This window comes from Sylvia atricapilla, chromosome 1 (genome assembly GCF_009819655.1).
Source record: "Sylvia atricapilla isolate bSylAtr1 chromosome 1, bSylAtr1.pri, whole genome shotgun sequence".
Taxonomy (NCBI): domain Eukaryota; kingdom Metazoa; phylum Chordata; class Aves; order Passeriformes; family Sylviidae; genus Sylvia; species Sylvia atricapilla.
In genome coordinates, this window is record NC_089140.1 from 87,503,005 (window position 1) to 87,522,009 (window position 19,005).

Genomic DNA, 19,005 nt, shown 5'->3' on the forward strand with positions numbered 1-19,005 from the left:
TAATTGACTATTAGAGAGATAAACCCCCTGCTTTTCAAAGCAGGCATCAAGGAGCAGACCTTGGCCTCTGAAGTGGAAAGTACAACTCTCAAAACTGATTCTCAGCTTACATACATATGAAAAACCTCTCTCCATGTATTTTATGGAAGATTGTAAGAACCAGATAATGTTTCTTCTCATTTCCATTACAAAGCTCTGCTGAGAGACTGTTCCAGCTGAAGGGAGTAAAACCAGTTCTTCAAAAGAACGAAAGAAAAAAGAAACCATTATACATAAAAAAAAAAAAAAAAAAAAAAAAAAAAAGAGAGAGAGAGAGAAAAAAGGAAAACAAAAAAGAAAAAAGAGCATTTTTGAGTTCTGATTTGTGCTCTGAGTGACTAGCTTCCTTTTCCCCATTCTGTAGTAGTCACTCCTCTTTCAGAATGACTGTTTGACCAACTCTTTGACAAAGCTGCCTGCCTCCCTCTGGGGATATGCTCAATTTAAGGATTGCTTCAGCCAGAAGCACTTTCACACAGCTGGAGCCAAAATTGCCCCAAGGAAGATCTAAATCATATTGTATGAGAGTTTTGATGGTGTTTTTAGCGGGCAGATGGCAATAGAGCAGCCAATCTAGGAGAATTTTGTCTTCCAGGAGGACTTCCTGGAAGCATGAAGTCATCCCATAGCTAGCTGGACACATGTTGAGGGTCATAAAACACCTGGCCTCAATGTATTCAGTCTTGATTTATAGACTTTCCATGCAGGTTTTCCTTTTTGCTCCGCAGCTTCCTTTATTTATTTTTTGTAATTTTCACAATAATTGGTATTTCAGAGTAACTCTTAGATTTCAGACATTTTCTCTTAAAAATCAGAAAGCATGAGTCTTGTTTAGGAGCTTCCAACAGCCATTTAAGAAGGGCATTATGAAATGAACAAAGGTTAAGAAAAAAGAATACTTTGACCTGTTCACAATGGAGAAGCATACAAACTTTCAAGAGTTCCCTTAAGTGGCTATTAGAGATTGCTGAGGATAAACAATGTTTGTACAGAAAATTACTGTATTACTTGAAATATTTCTAATTAGAAACAAAGTGCCAGCTTCCATAAATATGTAAGGAAACAAGAGTGTGGAACTCATAGAATGGAATGGCTTGGGTTGGAAGGGACCTTAAAGATCATTTAGGTCCCACTCACCTTCCATAGGCAGGGACACCATTACATAAAAAACCCCAGGGAAGACATCACATAAAATAAATCAGATGGAAAAGTAGCAAATGTAAAAGAAAGAAGTCGAAAACAAATGGATGGAATTCCTACACAGAGAATGTGTTTTGCAAATGGCATCCTGAATCCTCATCATCTTTGTGCCTTGTTGGCATCCTCACACACTACTTCTGAAGGGGTTTCTGAAGATTTCCCAATAATTCCCTCTCTTCCATTGCTTTCAGACTGTCTACACATCACCTTCAGTTTCCTTTTGGAAAAGCTGAATGCACTGCTACTCTCATTCCACTCTCCCAGAGTTCTCTTCCCACCCACATTGTTTCTAAAATATGTCTTGCATCCTCTCTCCTAATTGGGGTTTTGACAAAGCAGTAGAAGGAAGTAGTGTATTATTGTGTTTACTTTCCTTCATTGAGATGTGGCTTCTGACAACAAACTTGGGCTTGCTTTGGGAGTCATCCACCAGTAAGACTTGATCAAACCTGTTGCATCCTGAAGCAATTGTGCAAAATAGAATTATGGCTGCTGCAACCTAATCACAAGCAAAAACATGCAGGTGAGCTGTAATTATCAACAGTTTTGCCATCTGATAACATTTACAGCAAACAGAAAATTACCAGAAGCAAATGAATGGAAGCTTTTTCTATTTTTTTGAGTAACTGACTACTGACTTCTCCCTGTAGTTGCATAAAAATTTCATCTCCACCCGAGAATCTATCCTGAACATTTTTCTTCACTGGATATCGGAGGCTGAATTTCTGTATTCTCCTTCAGCACTGGAAGTACTTGAGATCCAACTGATAAAACATCTGAAAAGGATGAGAGCAAGGGCTGGTTCATCAGGTATATGCCAAAGTTTGTCTGAAAAAAAAAGTAAAATACTTATTAAGATGCAACACATGTTAGAGTAATCAAATCTATAGAGGATCTCACAACCCAGATATGCTTAGAAAAAAAAATAATGCTTTAAGAATAGGAAGTATGTACTATGTCCATGTAATTAAGAACTTTCTTAACTCATTAATTATAATAGACTGGTAAACAGAAGGTAATGCCATGCTATTCAAGAAGAATAGCTTAAGTAAGTGGATAAATAACAGAGTATTTCATCATAAGCTCCATAGTATCATATATGTGATTCACACTCCCTCATAATCTTGTTATTTAATGCCTGCTCTGGCTCATTGACAAATAGTTAAGGTATTGTCACAGACAAAGGCTCTGCAGCATGGGAACACTGGTATGTCCAACAGTGAGGAAGTCTTCCATCTCCTACCATTAATTATTCGCTTAGTTAACAGAACTTCATTCCGCCTAGCCTCTGTGAGTTTCCCTTAATTTGTTTTTATGAACATTTTAGTATGCTTTACAGAAAATATTCAGAACGTTTGTTTTATTGTTGCTCCCACTTGTTAAGTGTCATTATCTGTGAATCTATCCTGCATAAATAATAGAAATACTTAGAACATATTTTTGGGAAACTGAGTAATAAAGAAAAGAAGAATGAAAAATCCACTTTGTCCACTGACCATGCAAACCTCACAGGCACCACAGACCTCATCTGAGTGTCTGCATTTTTATGTGAGGTCTTGATTTCCAGCAGTAGAGTGTTACAGTTGTGGGTGTGATCTGGAAATGTCACAGGAAGGGACTGGTGTGGTTTTGTTTTCCAGAAGTGGAGAATTTAGAAATATGCAAGAAAAAGATGTGTCGTATCTCATAATACTTTCCAAAGATTTAGATAATAGTTAATCAAAAAACACGTAGAATAGGTAGAAAGGAACACTGAAGAACACCATGTTAAATTGATAACAGATTTTTAGGCTTCAGAAAGTCTTTGCTCTTCAAACTGAGAACCTTGGGAACCCAATATTAATTTTCTCATCTCTTTTTGCAGGTTTCAAAAAAAAGTATTTTGCTTTGGTAGACTACAGCCAAAATGTACAAGTTATTATGAAGTGTAAAGTAAATACCTAAGCAAACAAAATTACTTGAAAACATAATTCTATTATCCTTTTCTATTTCCTGATTACATTTACTGCCTTTGTTTAGATCAATGATCCTGAAATTGAGTGAATTACTTTTAGAGCAGGTTAAAAAAATTGTAGGTAAAAGGGATTGCAATAAAGAAAAAAAATATATTAATTTAAGGGATCATATTTCACAGACTAAATATGAAGGCAGTATGTTGTCTCCTATTGCACTGTGTAATTAAATAAAGATGCAGCAATGAGGTAACACAGGACAGCTCTTAGTCTTTGAAGAATTCACGAGAGGTAAGGTTGAGACCTACTCCCAAGTAAGAGAGATGCTGTAAAGCAGAGATCTATCCAAACATGGCTTCAGACTCTGAATTTGGGTCTTTCTGTTTCATTTGCAATCCTAAACATCAATGAGAAAAACGGGCCCTGAGCTTAGGTATTTTTGGCTACCTCTGCCATTCCTTCATCTCACTGGCAGGTGACATGTAGAGGGAATGAGCTGGACCCATCAGGTCTATCCTACTGCTGGCATTTTCTGGGTACCAGTGGCTCTAATGGTGGACACAGGGTACATCCCTGTGGCCAGTGTTCTAAAGCTAATGATGAGGAATGACTGCAGCAGTGTAAGATCCCAGACCTTCAGCACTGATCAACTGACTGTTGGATCAACCTTGATGCTGTAATGGTGTTAGTAACTGTTTAATTTAAAACATTCAAGTACATAGTATTATTTTTCCATTTTTGCTTTTCTCTAATTTGTTAACAGGCTTCTCTAATGGCATAAATTATATATTTTTCAGCCTTGTGGTTAATAAGCTGGATTCACCTCCTATGCCCTACTGCAAAAATGACAGTTGCCATGATTTTGTTTCTTTAAAAAATGAGGCAATTATAAAACAAATGTTGTACAATTATTACTAGTTCATGCCACATTTCACACAGGAAGGAATTTTTTAACTCATCCATGTAAATGAGCTTATGTGATGCATGAGAAGTTATTTGTATTTACTGTATTGTCATCTTGATGTATCTTAAAATGAGACTAAAATAAATCTGGGCAGATTGTTCACTGTGAAGAACTTAATTTACCAATTTTTGTTATTAAAAATAATTTAGCAGGATTTTTAATGCATCTTAAAACATTCAGAATTACTTAAGAAAATGCATGTCTGAATGCATCTTGTCTTCAGGAGTTCTCAAATACTGTTTTAATACCAGTCCTTTGTATTTTTTTTTTTTCTCTGATTAGGCATCTCAGTGTTTTTTCCAGTGAGTAATGTGGAAGGAGTTTCCAAGGTGATGATACACTGATGGTATACATATTTTAGTAATAATGCCTGTTTGTAATTGACGACTTTTTTTTTTTTTTTTTTTTTTCCCTTTTTCTTTTTCTTTTTTTCTGTTGAATGTTCTTAGACCCAAATTTAGCCTGTGATTGCCAGAAGTTGATTTAACATCTTTTAAGGAAATTTCCCTGGTTTTTCAATAATTACAAATAATGACTCAGCAAGTACTGATAATAGCAATCACACACACCCCTGCCAAGCAACCACAAAAGCTGCATCTGCCACTTCAGCTCTATTTCAAGAGAAAGACAAAATGTAGAAATCGGCCCTTCTCACATTTCTGACGAAAAATGAGGCTTTCAGATGCAGAGATTACAGCCTGCAGAGTTACTACAGTGAACTGCGTAATCTCTGCCTGCTGCTGCTACCTTTTCCTGACTTAAAGGGCATTTTATTCTGTATATAATCTTTCCAGAACACACCAAGAACTGGGTAGGGAGTACAAGACTGTGAGCTCTGTGGCTTTATCTGGCAGTAGAAACTCTTCCCACGACTGTAAAATGTTACAGGGAAAAAAAAAAATTAAAGCTTCTTGATTAGAAAAAAGCAGACCACTTCACTGCTGGGAGAAACAGAGAGAACATACATAATTCTTGCCAACAGTGAATCATATGATAGTCATCACACTCACTTAAAGGAGGAGCCATGAAATGCTATCATTCTTGCATGTTGTTTCAAGTTCATTTACTGGATCAACAGTAATATATTCTGCTCAGAAAATCACTGAGAGAAAAATACCCTATGTGCACTATCCCCTTTTGTAAGACAGAAACCTGAGGGACTACATCTGCCAAAGGCCTGAGGTGAGGTGCCTTCGAGCTACAGCACCTTAAGAATCAGTTAACACAGACTAGAATCTGCTGGAGAAATACCCTGCTAGAGCATTTGACAAGCACACAAATCATACTGCATGTTAATACTTAACTTTGGATGGATGAGTTCTAGATTTTGCCTGCAAATGTAGCTCTCAGCTGCCATATCCCAGCAGATAAATTTACCTGTTCAGGTCTGATAATTTATTCATACAATAACATAACCTCCCTCTCATCCAAAGATTTGGGAGATGCAATTATTAAAATTGATTTTTAATGTAATAATGTTTTATTAGCTTTAAATTTACTAGAACCTAAAGCTTTACAAAATAAGAGAGTACTCACTTTTTTGGAGTACTCACTCCAATTTTTCATATTGGAAAAATGGATTTTTTAAACTGGTGTCAATAAAACCCCATATTGCTCTGTTGAAAATATCTGGACTGTAGAATGTTTATCTAAGAACTGATTTGCCTTTGCTGCACCTTAAATAAATGCATTTTTCAGTTCAGCCACCAATGAGAATAGAGAACTATATTATTTCGGAGACTTATTAATTACAACAATCACTGTTCTCAAATGCTCCAGATATTTGAATGAAAAGCATTACACAGTGTAAAGCCCTGCATTACCATGAAAATTATGATAATGACACATCAGATATGAGAGGTCATTTGCTATCCTTGCTAACATTTCAGGAAGCAATCCAAAGCACGGCATCTAATTCTGCAGGAAAAGAGGCTCTCCCAAGGTGCAATAAGATACATAAAGGAGGATCAACAGCCCCCAAGAAAAAACACAAGCTTTTTAGTGTATAAAGGCATGTGCAAACATAATGGATTTCCCTTGATATGCTGCTATCCATACATTTAGACCAGGGCAGATTGCTAATGCAGTAATTCCCTCTGCTACCTTGACAGCAAGTCCCAGCTTATAGCACTGCTGCAAATCTACCCACAGGGCTTCCACTATCATTAGCACTAAACAGCATCTGCAAAACACCAAAGAGAGGCGGGAATTCTGTGTTCTCCTTTTACCATCCATGTGTGTTTTGCATCAGGTGGTGAGGCATGTGAAACAGCATGTGGCCATTTGCTTAATGGAGTTATCTAGTCTTTCCTAATCTCCTGCAGCAACAGAGAGCACTCTGTCACACGAGGAGGGTTCATCTTTCCTTTCCAGTCAAAAATTACACAAGGAATCCTTTATGAGTGTTTCTTCAGAAAGCAGAGCTCAAGTTCACTTTATAGAGGTGTTTACATTTTATGTAAAGCAATGACATGAAAGTTTTCATAAAAAGTAGCTGGCAAGGCTTCAGCACCATGATTTACATTTACCAGGAAAGATGCAAATTGCTTGTGTGGCTAGTTACAGTAGCTGCTTCTGATTTTCAGCTGCAATCTCTGTATGCAAAGGTTCCATCTTTCAATTTGAAGCACTAGATTCTCACAGTCTCAGAGGAATGGAGAAAAACAGGATTTTAGGAATAAATATCGAACTACCTTTTATAAGCATTACATTATTTAGCTCATTATGGAAGTTCATTGGCAGTGCTGCCATTTGGGCTATTTGTTTGATAAAATTCAACGTAATTTTTTCAGGTTGATGTTCTTGGAAAAACCAAAATAAAATGGTAAATATTGGCATCTGGCTCTCTTTTCTATGTGCAGTATCTTTAATGTTTTGGCAATCAAGTTGCTACAGCAGCTTTCCAAAAACCTGGAAAATTATCCTAAATCTTATTTTTCTGCAATATTTTTTTTTTGTAGTTTGAATTCCATTATTGACAGATAGGAGCAAACACTGCTGAATTCCTTCGCTGAATCTGCATGTGATTAAAAAAAAAAAAAAAAAAAAAAAGAAAATGAAATCTAATAGATGACTCTTGAGTAGTAAAGCACATGGTAGAGATATGAGTCACCAAAGGATTAGCTTTGCAATTTAACACAGTCACATGAACTCGATGTTCTTCCTCCCCACTGCGAACTGTGAAAGGTTTGGATCAATGTCCTCTGTTAGGTCTGCTGAGCACACTAAAAATGCCACAGTCCTTCCTGGGTGATGCTCACTGATAATCAGCTGGCGCCCAACACTACAGAGGTGACCTGCAGGAGGGATGGGCTCGGAGGTCTTCTCAGAACAGACCAGGCAAAGCCACCAGTTCAAACTCTCCTCTTCAATTGTCAGCTAAGCCAGAGGACTCACCCTTACACAGAGCAGGGCATGCTCACAAGACCCCATCTGCCAGCAGCACTGAAGGCTGGGAAAAAATAAAAAAGGCTGAATGTCTATGTCTTTGCAGCATGAATATCAGTGCAGCAGAGGGAGAGAGAGCACTCCTCCGCGCTGATCAGCCGCACCGTGAGGCTTTTATCATATGCCAGCTCCTTCTCCAAAGGCTGGATTGCTCTCTTTGCCTTAGTCCTGTCTGAATGAGCCACTTGGCTCTAGCAGTGCATCAAGAAAATCTCTTCATTGTTGAGTTAATCAGAATTAAAGAAGAGCTTGTCCTTGATGTGGGGAACAGGCAGAAGATGCTTCGCCTCTCCTGAGAATCTGCATCCTGAGTAGGGTTTTGTTGCCATTTTCTCATTGAGTACAGAGTGCTTTCTCTCTACAGAGGTTTCAAGTCATCACCCAGTAAAACCTATATGGACAGAAAAAGTCCTACATCTCATGTGGCAGCAGGGAGCATCCCTGTCCTGAATGCCTAAATGTGCTCTGAAGTGTCCCAAGTGCCCAAACGTCCTCTGAAGTGTCCCAGATGCTGCAGCTGTGGCTCACCATCACTCGGAAAGGGCCCCTGTCCTCAGGCTAGCCGCCATGGCCAGGGCCATCTCACAAAGGCTCATGTACTGTGGTGACCTGGAGCAGAGCCTGCTGTGCAAGCCTAAGTCACCCCAGGTCAGCGGGAAGCTGTGCCTCGACAGCCGGCCCTGCCTGTGCCTCTCCCCGGCTCACTGCACCGGGCTGGCTCCGACACGGAGCCAGAGGAGCTATTCACCAAGGATAACAGCCAACAGAAAGAAGGCTCTTTGTTTGCTTAATGAGTCACTGAGACGAATCGATTTATTAGTTGGGTTTTTTTCTTTTTTTTTTGGTCCAAACACAGAATGCAGTATTTGTAACTTGTTTGTGCATTGTCTGGTTGAATGATTTTCAGCCTATTTGTTATTGCTCTGCACCGGTGCCGTGCCCGTCTCTGGTGTTTGGCAAGGCTCCCGAGCCCCACTGCCTGAGACACTTTAACTACAGAAGCTTAACCAACTGGAAGCAAGGAATTTTAAATAAGGATTTTCAGCTAAATAAATACGTATGAGGAGATTTGTGGAGCTTTTGGGATGCCGAAGTGTCTAGCCATAATCTGAGTGCTCTCAGTGCCAAGAAGCAATGCAACCTTAGGAAACAGGACCTCAAATAAACACCTGTATTGAACACTTACTTTCTGGTCACTTTCCTAAGCAATTAAGCTCCACTCTGACTGTACTCCCATCTGCTGTTTTTCCTGCTAACTGATTTCTCAGGGTAAGAATAAAGTTTAGTCTTACATGCCAACTGTATAATTTCAAACACTTTCTGATTTTTTAGTGTATGTCTTTTCTTAAAATACATCAGTGCATCAGTTTGTGTTTTTAAGACCAAAATAAACACACTGTGAAGAAGTACACACTGAAGAAAAGCAAGCACAGTTTAAACTAATGCATATTAATAGTCCATTTCTGAATAAAAAATGTTTTAAGCATTTTATAGAAATAAACCATGCCATATCTGGGTTGTAAGTGCATCCTCTTTTTCCAGAAAAAAAATCCAAATGGCAACAATTTAACTGTGGATATTCTCTCAGCAGATATTTCACTACCCATGCAATAAAGTCACTACATCTTTCATTACAGCTATTTTCAAGTACTGTACTGACCTTTCTACCTCTGGCAGCAGACAGGGACTGCAGAATTTCTTTGTTTCGTTCCCCAGACTGTTGATCAATGCAGATTATTTGACATCTGCTACATGGACCCACAACCTGAAATTTTAGTTAAAGAAAGTTCATAGCTGTTTATCAAAGAAGTACTGCATTGAACAGTACAAGCCTCTGACCATCATAATATCTTACACACATACCTTTTGCATACTTTTCCTGTGGTTTTTCAAGCTTTCATTATGTAAAAGGTCAAGTCTGTTCACCTAATGTAGTAGGTCTACTTGCAAAAGTCTCACCGAGTTTTTAATTCACTTTTTTCTTTTCTTAAGGAAAACTTTCTCAGAGAAAATGTGAGAAATACCAGACATTTACATATTTGTATTTCCTGATGGCTTTACTTCTTCTGTGGGTTGGCAGGGCTGCTTGCCCATAGAATTGAATACAAAATTAAGCCAATACCTCAGGATTTGACCCACGGAGGATTTTCTTGGGACTATTTTAGTGCAGCTGAAATGCACAATATTTTTCTTATCTGCATGGTACTTCTAAATACTCGGAATGCAAAATATTTAAATATATAAGTTTACCTAATAAGAAGAAAAAATTCATCCTCTTTCATCTATCACACATGATGTTAACATCATATGTAATTGTTCTTAAAGTTAATTGTTGTTTGAACTAAAGTACGGTTTTAGGGAAAAAAAGCAAAAAAACAATCCTGCAACAAATTTCTTCTTACAGCTTTAAAAAGGAGAAGGACAACATATTGTACTTTCATTTAACACTGCATCCCTAACTTTAGCAAAGCTATACATTCCAGAAATTACATCTTACACTATCCCAGTATACACATTCTACTTTTTTAAAACGTGCCATAAATTTCAAATAGAGCAAATAATTAAACTGTATACTTTAAACATTTTCTGTGCTGATCTGAAGTGATGTTTCAGGTTTTTGAGATGCATCTAGACTGCTTGTATAACTCTTCAGCACAATCATCAACACCAAACATCAGCTCTTTTAGAAAATAATTTTCCACAGCCCTTTTTTTTTAATTAAAAGAACAAAAAGACAGAGAAGAAATATTTTTTCCCTGCTTTATTTTGTTCAACAGCTTCTACACTTTTCTGTGGCATAAAGAAACATTGACATAATTTCTACTGCTACTACATCAGTATCTGAAAAAGGACCTAGCAGAAATGGGAAAAGGCAATGCAAGTTGCATAAGCCTTTCTTGTATTCCTAAAGTATATCAATGGTAGAAATAGGAATACCTTTTATTTTTGTAGTTTTACAATAACTTATCAACAGGATCGTCAGCTGAACTCTCCAGTGTAACTCCAGCCTCCAACGAGCTATACACCAGGGATTTTGTCCTTTGTGTACCTCATTTCTTACTCAAAGGAAATTTTCCTCAATTTTCTGTAACTCACATTGCAGCTTACTGATCAAAGTACACATAAGAAGAGAGCAGATAAGCAATATTTTCCACCCTTGCTGAAAATGTTTCTTACAGCATGCTGACCACAAGAAAAAAGGGGTAATGGCTATCACATTCCAAGATTTGACCTTGGTACTCCTGTCATTCACACTTAAATTAGAATCTCTAGAAAAACAATGAATATGCCACTTTCACATCCTAGGCAAAGCATCTTCAAATACATATTTCATATCTCTTGGCCAGACAAATTCAGCAGAACATTTAATACACATATGCATCATTCCCTTAGGTGTCATGTGTAGCTTTTACAAATTCTTTGTTAGGAGTTTTTCTTGAAAGAACGTCTTTACAAACAAGGCCTGACTCTTCAGAATTTTCCTTACAGTACAAAGGACTTTATGTTGCTAACTATGATATGAAGCCCAACATACCAAAACCCCTACCAGGCTTGAATTAGAAACATTCCTTGAGTAAAGACTGGGATAAGACGTATACAACAGAGGGCAATAGACCATGAGTGTTCACTTGAATTCACGTCCAGTCTTTTGGCAATCAGTTGCCTGATTTGCACTAATGTGAGGTTATATTTGGACTACTGTGCTTAACAGCAACCAATATTCTCTGCTGATATGCTGGCTAAATATCTGCTGTGAACTGCCTCAAAAAACCTGATTACTATTTGGTGCAGATAGATAAAGATATGAAACACTATGAATGACAAAATTCAATAAAAGTGTGGAGAAATATGACAAAACCTCTTAAATGTTTGAAGTATGTTTGCCACAGGACACATCACTTTTTTTTTTTTTTTTTTTTTTTTTTTTACACCCTTCATAAATTTCACCAGCACAAAGCATGCTGCTCATATTCTAGTAAAAGCCTTACAAAAATTGGTTTGTCTCCAGGAATCAAAATGCTTTGTGATACACTGTGGCATGGACAAGAGAGAAAAGTTCACACCTGGAATTGCAGAGCACCTATTGAAATCTCAGCCCACTCTTCCTCTTCAAAGGACTCTGGTGCACTGACGACAATGTTGGCACGGAAACGTTGGATCAATTCCTCTATTTCCAATGGTTCCTTCAATCTGTCTCACAGAGTTGATAGAGCAAAAGAAAAAATAAAATTAACTAATTTTCCACTAGATGTTTGTGCTGTAAGAATCTGGTGGCTCATGTGATAAACAAATGCTTCTCCAGAATAACCTGGACAAGTTTTATTACAAAGGCTATGGAAATGGCACAAGGTATTCAACTGTAATTTGCAACCTCTCAATTATAATATGTAATCCTCTAGGTGGCTTCTTCAGAGGTGTAACCTGGAACTGTAGGTATGAAAACATGTAGGCAGGTGATTGTGAACCACGCATATGAGAAAATTCCCAATTTGTTATCATATGTAAGGCTAATGGTAACAAATAAAAAGATCTTTTCAGTTAGTAATCATTTGACTTATTAAATGTTGTAGAAAGAGAAGCTTCTGGAACCAAAGGCAAATAAAATTTTGTTCTGTACATGCTGTAGTGTCAGAAGGGACAAAACCAGCAGTTGCTGAAGGTGAAAAAGGCCAGTAAAGTAATTTTATGAGAGAATATATCCCTTATATTATTATTATTTGCCTTTGGGAGGCAGCAGATTGCACCAAATGATAGGTGTTTTAAAAAAAATAATCTTTGTGTGGTGATATTTCCCCCTTTTTACAAGCATTTGAGCTGCCAGAGTGTAGATTTGTGTCACTGTGGAGAATGTATATGAGACAGAAAGAGCAGCAGACTGCATACAAATATCAGAAATCTTGCTGCATCTTCAAATTGTCATTCTTGACTCTTCTTCTAAAGGAAAATCTGAACAGTACCAGAAAAAAAAAAAAAAAAAGACACTGTAAAATTTACCAGAGAGTTCTCTCAGTGCCACTGTTAGTAGAGAAGAACATCTCTTTTTGCATTAGCTGTTAAGGACATAAACCATTTTTGATACTCCATAAACTGTAGACAGACAACTTTGGGATATATCCTACAGCAGAGGCAGAAACCTGGGTAAGCAGTGAAGAAAAGAACTTCTATCCTAAAATAAAAAAAAACCAAAACCAAAACCAAAAAAAAAAAACCAAAAAAAACCAAAAAAAAACCAAAAAAAAATCCAAACCAAAAAAAAAAAAAAAAAGGCAAGGAAAAAAAAAAGCACATATTGTTTAAAATGTATTTCAGTCAGAGAAAAATCAAAGTACAGTGAAAACTTCACATCAAGCAGTCTTGGCAGAGGAGGTCTGCTAGGTAAAAAAAAAAAAAAAAAGAGCTTAGTTTTATTTAAAACAATCTGGATGATCTTCTTTTAGCAGTCAAAAGTGCATAAGGATAAAGTGCCTGTGCAGACTTTCAGTCAAACCACAGAAGCCCAGCTCCACCAAGCCCCAGTGTTCACAAGGGTTCCAGCAGCCTGGGGATAGAAGGTGGGATGGGAAGCTGCAAAGTTACAGATTTTCCCTCAAGATCCCACAAGTAATCCCATGGCTGAGACACAATTTGTAATGAATGCAGGAGGTGGGAGCCAACAGGAAGGGCAGATTGTGCCAGTGCTCATACTAACAAGGAGGAAAATAGCAGTTATTTGTGAACACCTTCAGTTATGCTGCTGCGGTTCCCAGTTTTGCTGTGGGCTCTTGGAGCTTGGTTGCTTGGAGCCTCTAGTTTTGAATGTTTTGCAAAATCTAAGTGCCTGCCACATCAGCCTGTACTGGTGGAGGCATCAAGAGCCCCAGTAACCTCAGAGCTGGGCCTGCAGTGTCCTGAGACAGCTGCTGATAAAACTCTTCAAGCTTCTACTAATCTACCCCTTGCTGCTGAACTCAAAGGCTGCATGCCCCTGCCCCAGTCTCCCTGCCTTCAAGCTGCTTGGGCTCATGCCCAGAATACCTCACCTCTCTTGCACCTCCCCCAGACCTCAGAAATGCTTATAATTACTTGGCAACATGTATCTGAGTAAATTTCCATTATTTCTCCTTCCACAAAACATGCATTGGTTGGATGGAGTGGCAGTTACCTTCATCCTGCAAATCCCAACAGACCTGTTTTGAAAATCAGTGCCAAAGTCAGCCTTGGTGCTTTGGATTTTCACAGCAATGGGCTCTATGATGAAGAATGCATTACCTGTATTTAACAGGCAAACCTGAAAATTAATATTTATATCCCCAGGGTTATATTTCTAGCAAGAATATTTGAGCATTAGGCTAGGCCATAGGGATTTTCATGGAGGTGACCTGTAACGGAAACACCAGAGAGACAAATGCCTGCAGGTAGCCCTCCAACAGTATGCTGCATTCTAATTTTTAATTGAATTGCTGTTTCTGTTTTAGATCACCTCTCAAAAGCCGTGTGCAAACTGGAAGACTAGTTTTTACTTATGGAAGATACAACGTGAAATTATGAAAACTTAGTTGAAAATTGAAATTGTTTTGTAAAACTTAGCAGGTTTCCATTAAGCAAAAACAAACCCACATGCCAAGAAGCTAAATAATACTTCCTAAAAACCCTCCAATATTTAATAAAGACCCATAAATGCAGTTCTTGAAAGTACATTGGATAGTTCAATATTTGGAAAGTTCATACACCATGATTTAGTAACAGTGCCGAATGAGGATGCTGCATATCTGAATTTATTTCTCCAGCACTGGGAGGAGGCACTGCATGGCAAAACACACAGAAGGGAGGACACTTCCAACTCATGCTGCAGAGTGGGAAGCTTCTCAGTCACCACTGCAGCTCCAGTCACATCTGGAGTTTCCCTTGAGGAAAAGGAGATTACAAGCCCAGTTGTGCTGGAAGATATTAGGTGTAAAATCAATGTATCATCTGATGCTGAATGTTTTGCTGAAGTTCCTTGTTCTCCTTTGTCCTCACTGTTTCTTACTCCTCATCTTTGCACTCAAATCCCATATCTGGAAGGTTCCTCACTGAGTCTTATCATGGAAAAAGTCCATCCTGAGTAAAGTGTGTCTGCAGCAAGTGCCTTCCTAAGGAAATGTAACCCAGCCAAGTCAAGCCTTACAAGAAGGCATTAATTGTCACTGAGAAAAGGTAGTCAAAATACAGAGATGGACCGATTCAAACCTTTTCTACGCACATTTCCCATGAAATTCTAAAATTGCCCAACTGTTTTCTCGTAAAGAAGGTAAATCCTCAGACAATGTAAGCTCCAGTGGTTTTAGTGATGCTTCATGCAGTCAGTGGTTTCAAATCCTGAAGCTATATGCATATCCCCCTACAGATATATAGATACATACTTTAGCAGGATTTTTCAGTGCAGGGGACGCGTTTGGTGGGTGATTAAGAGGAGAGAAGATGACTCCAGGAAGAAGCAAGAGAGAAGTTCTGCGAGACAGGAAAAGGAATCCCAGAGACAGATGTTGGGGGTGTGGGATGCACAGACAAAATGTAGGCCTTGAGGGAAGACGTTTTGTGCAAGTTAAACCTTTCCTACTTACATCCAAGAAACAAAAATTTCCTACAGCCGGTATATGAAAATTTGGTTGGAAATGGGTGTGTTATCTTTGAACGATGAACTGTGGACTGACTCAGTGTTTCATTCGCTGCTTCTATCTCCCACTTTTGTATAAGTAAAGCCAAATTAAATTAAGAAATAAAATCATTCCAGTCCTGAAAGTACTTTTAAAGTATTTCTGTTGTGCATATTTACTCTAAATCTTAATAATTCTCATGGGAGAGAAATAGTTCACGCACTACTAAGACTTTATTTTTTTACCTGCCAGACAATTTATGTTGAGAAAACCTATTTACCCTTATTCTTCTGACAAATAGAAGCTGTCTGGTTCTCAATAATATCTTTCCAGCCAATCATTTGACAAAAAGCTCATTTAAATTTTCCTAAAGATGACTGGTAGACAGGTGATGCTCATGAGCTTAATCCAAATTTTCAGAAATCATAAATTAATTAGTAATTATAGCAGTTTAGTAGCTATATTTTTTTTTTTTTTAATATTGAAAAGTAACTATCTCTAAATTTCTACATCAAATACCTATATTGGCATCTTATGTCAAGATTCTGGAATCCAAGATCACTGAGAGACACTGAAGACAGAAAAGCATCTTACCTTGCAGAAATGTGTTCTTTCAGCTGCAGAATGCTTGCTACATTTATCAGGAGGTATTGCGCTTCATTCACAAGAGAGAGTGAGATGTTTGTAGCAGATGACAGACCTAAAATAAATCAATCCAAGATTCTAAAATGATCTTAAAAATGAGTAATTTCACCTCATCTCTTTTTTGACCTCTTACTCATTCTTATTACTAGTTTATTTGGTTCCAGGCACTAAGGAAATATTCCAAGAATGCCCTCAATCCTTCAAATTATAATGATGTGATGCAGTGAGAAACAGATAGAGTTGAGATTTTATCAAATTTTTAAAATAGTTTACAAGAGTAATATCTTGGCATTTTCAATGCTCTTTCAATTTCAGTGCTCTTTCAATTATTTTTATAATGAAATTCAGTCTCTGAATAAATTCTTTGATTCTTAAATTTTTATGATAATTTTTCCAAATGGTCTTTGAGTTTCCAGACAAAATCATGGTCATGATGATAACTTCCCCCCGTATACTGATGCATCTCTCTATTTTCATCAAATTTAACAAGTAGAAGGGAAGCAAAAAGTCAGTTTGGGTATACACATAATGACCAGATCAATACTGGATAACCCTTTAAACCTTTATCAGGGTACCTATATACTCAGTGTTAAGTCCAAGAGCCTGGTGTTTGCATGAAGAATCATGAATATTTTTAAGAATGACAACATACCTTTCACATTTTTCTGATGTGTCTTGCTTTTCACGTCTGAACTTTGCCTTATCAAGCAACATGGACGACCAAGAAATGTAGAGAGCCAGCCAGCAACTCTTTCTCCACAGTCATAAGTTTTTACCCTATTACAAGAACAGAGGAAGTTTAAATTTGATTGCCCAAACATTAATTTGCAAAACAGAAGTCAGATTGTGAAGATGTTTATTCTGCTTCCTTCAATACAAAGTACAGAACCCATATTGTCTGATGAACATCTGATGTGAAGATGTACATGACTCTAACTCCCCATTTCCTCAACTTTACCCTGTTGCTCTTGAAGTCAACTTTCACAAGATCTAATTTAGTTTAATACAGAAAATTATTGTGGAATAAAGGATTAATCATAATGCTGAAGACACTGATTCTGAGGTACAATAAGTGGTTGCCCATATAACAATATTACAATACAGTATTATGAAATAGTCACACTCTGGTCTGTACTGTTTACTACAAACAGAGAGGAATGATCTGAGTTCAATTTAAGATTGCTGTGCTTTATGTAATTTTTAATGATCCCATCAGGTACAATGATGTTACTTCTCTTACTTAATTCATGTTAGTACAGACATTTAACATTAAAACATGGCTCCACTAGCAGAGGGCAAGTATCTCTCTAAAGATGATTTCCATTACTTGTAAAATGTCTAGTGAGTTATGCAAGCGGGCAAAAGAATTGCCTTCTTTACCTGGAGGTAATCTTTCCTAGAGGGACTTTGAAATCATCTCTCTCAGTCCAAGAAGGCCACAGATCAGACCACTGGAAATTGATCCTGTTTGACATTAAATTCCTCAGCCCTTAGTAAACTTAATGTCAATCTTCCAAATCTGCACATGTAGCTACATCAGTTGTCTGGGTTTCACTCATAGATAATGGAAAGAAGGAAGTAGTTCCCATCAATACTAGAGCTAAGGTTGGGATGACTCTCACTGTGGGAATGTTTAACTCCCTGTTGACTACATGGAGAGATTTGACTGATACCTAACTGTAAATGTAAGAGGAATGTGAATTCTTATGCTGATCTAGGGAGGATTCCTGTAGCAAGGAAAGTGAAGTAGTTGTGCTCCTATGCTCACCTTGACATCATGCCATGCCAAAGGAGTTGATCTGCATGGAAACCTCCTGCTTTGTGAAACAGGAAAACAGCTACTCTCAGCAAAAGGTGCTAAGCCCCAGGATTGAGAGGAAGTGGCTTGGCTTTACAAAATGCTCTGTAGGGTTCAACTGAATCACACAGGTACAAAGCCAGCAGAAATGAAACCAAGGAGATTTTATAATCCTGCATGGATCAAGTATCTCTTCAGTGCTTGTTCTGAATTTTGAATTATGGTGCAGCTCTGCATCCTTCTCCTCCTCAGAGTAAACAGATGTCAACCACATCTGCATCTAGCCAGTGATGCCCTAGAACTGCAATGGTGCTCTGGTATGAGTAAGAGATAGAGGCACTGTGTCAAGAAAGAGGCCAAAAGATGAGTGTCCACATGAGATTTCTCAGTCTGAACTGTGCCCTTGCCTGCCACTGTGTTAGGGAGAAGATTGTTAATGAGAACACATGAATCATCCATTATAACAGTGCAGGTGAAACAAATTCCTCCGATGTTTTTTTCCACCTTCACACGGTACTAGGGGTGTTTAAAATCTCTCCTGAGCCAATTGCCTCTGGCAGCCTGTTGGAAATTAATACTCTGTAAATTAGGAAGAAAATTTTGCCCTGTTTTTATATACTTATTGTTTTGAGTCACAGTGGCTGAGTTAGAGATTCGCCATATATATATATACCATTCTTGTTATTTCATCAAATGTCGCTGTGTAGTTTTTGTATTCCAAGACTCTGGTGTCTTCAAATTGCTTTCCCTTATTGTCAGACCATTTTCTGAGCAAGTATTATCATCTCTTCAAGGTCTTAGTCAAAGTCATTCTGTTGTAGCTCAATTCTACTTGTTTTCTGCTTGTGTTTATTATTGTGGAGTATAACTTTACATCTGTCAGCATTACATTTCATTTGGCACATGTCAGGCAATTTATAAAGGAGAGCCTATTTCTCTCTGATTTCACTTGCTGTTTGCCTTGAGTTTCCCACTCATCTTTCTATTATGTCATTTAGTTTCAGTGTGTTACAACTGGTCCCTCTAGCAGGGTAATTTACAGAACAAGAAACAAGGACAGATGAAGTCTGAATATTGATCCCACGGGATACAATACAATGGGCTCAGTTCACCTTGTTCTTAACTACACTTTTGTCTTCTACCACTGCTACACTTCCCTTGATCTCTTTGATATTGCAACCTGCCAAAGAGGAGGCTGTGTCCCTGCTTATTTCAGTAGAGCAGCAACCTTGAGCATTTAGGGTCTTCTGCAACATCAATCCTATCAACATTAGCTTCTACTTTCATCTGTCCACTGGTAGGCATTGTACCAGAAAGCCATGTTCCTCTGATGTGAGCAGCACA

At 37.9% G+C, this 19,005-nt stretch overlaps 1 protein-coding gene across 1 annotated transcript in view; it reads right to left on the reverse strand.

Annotated features, from left to right (window-relative positions):
• Nucleotides 1-1,844: 1,844 nt before the first annotated feature.
• MOCOS (molybdenum cofactor sulfurase) overlaps nucleotides 1,845-19,005 on the reverse strand; it is a 203,077-nt gene continuing 185,916 nt past the window's right edge. The window contains exons 11-15 of the mRNA XM_066327179.1: nucleotides 16,516-16,640; nucleotides 15,813-15,918; nucleotides 11,667-11,793; nucleotides 9,263-9,367; nucleotides 1,845-2,067 (exon numbers count right to left, since the gene is read on the reverse strand). Coding sequence (XP_066183276.1) covers nucleotides 1,921-2,067; nucleotides 9,263-9,367; nucleotides 11,667-11,793; nucleotides 15,813-15,918; nucleotides 16,516-16,640 — 610 coding nt within the window. The 3' untranslated portion in view covers nucleotides 1,845-1,920. The remainder of the gene's footprint in view (nucleotides 2,068-9,262; nucleotides 9,368-11,666; nucleotides 11,794-15,812; nucleotides 15,919-16,515; nucleotides 16,641-19,005) is intronic.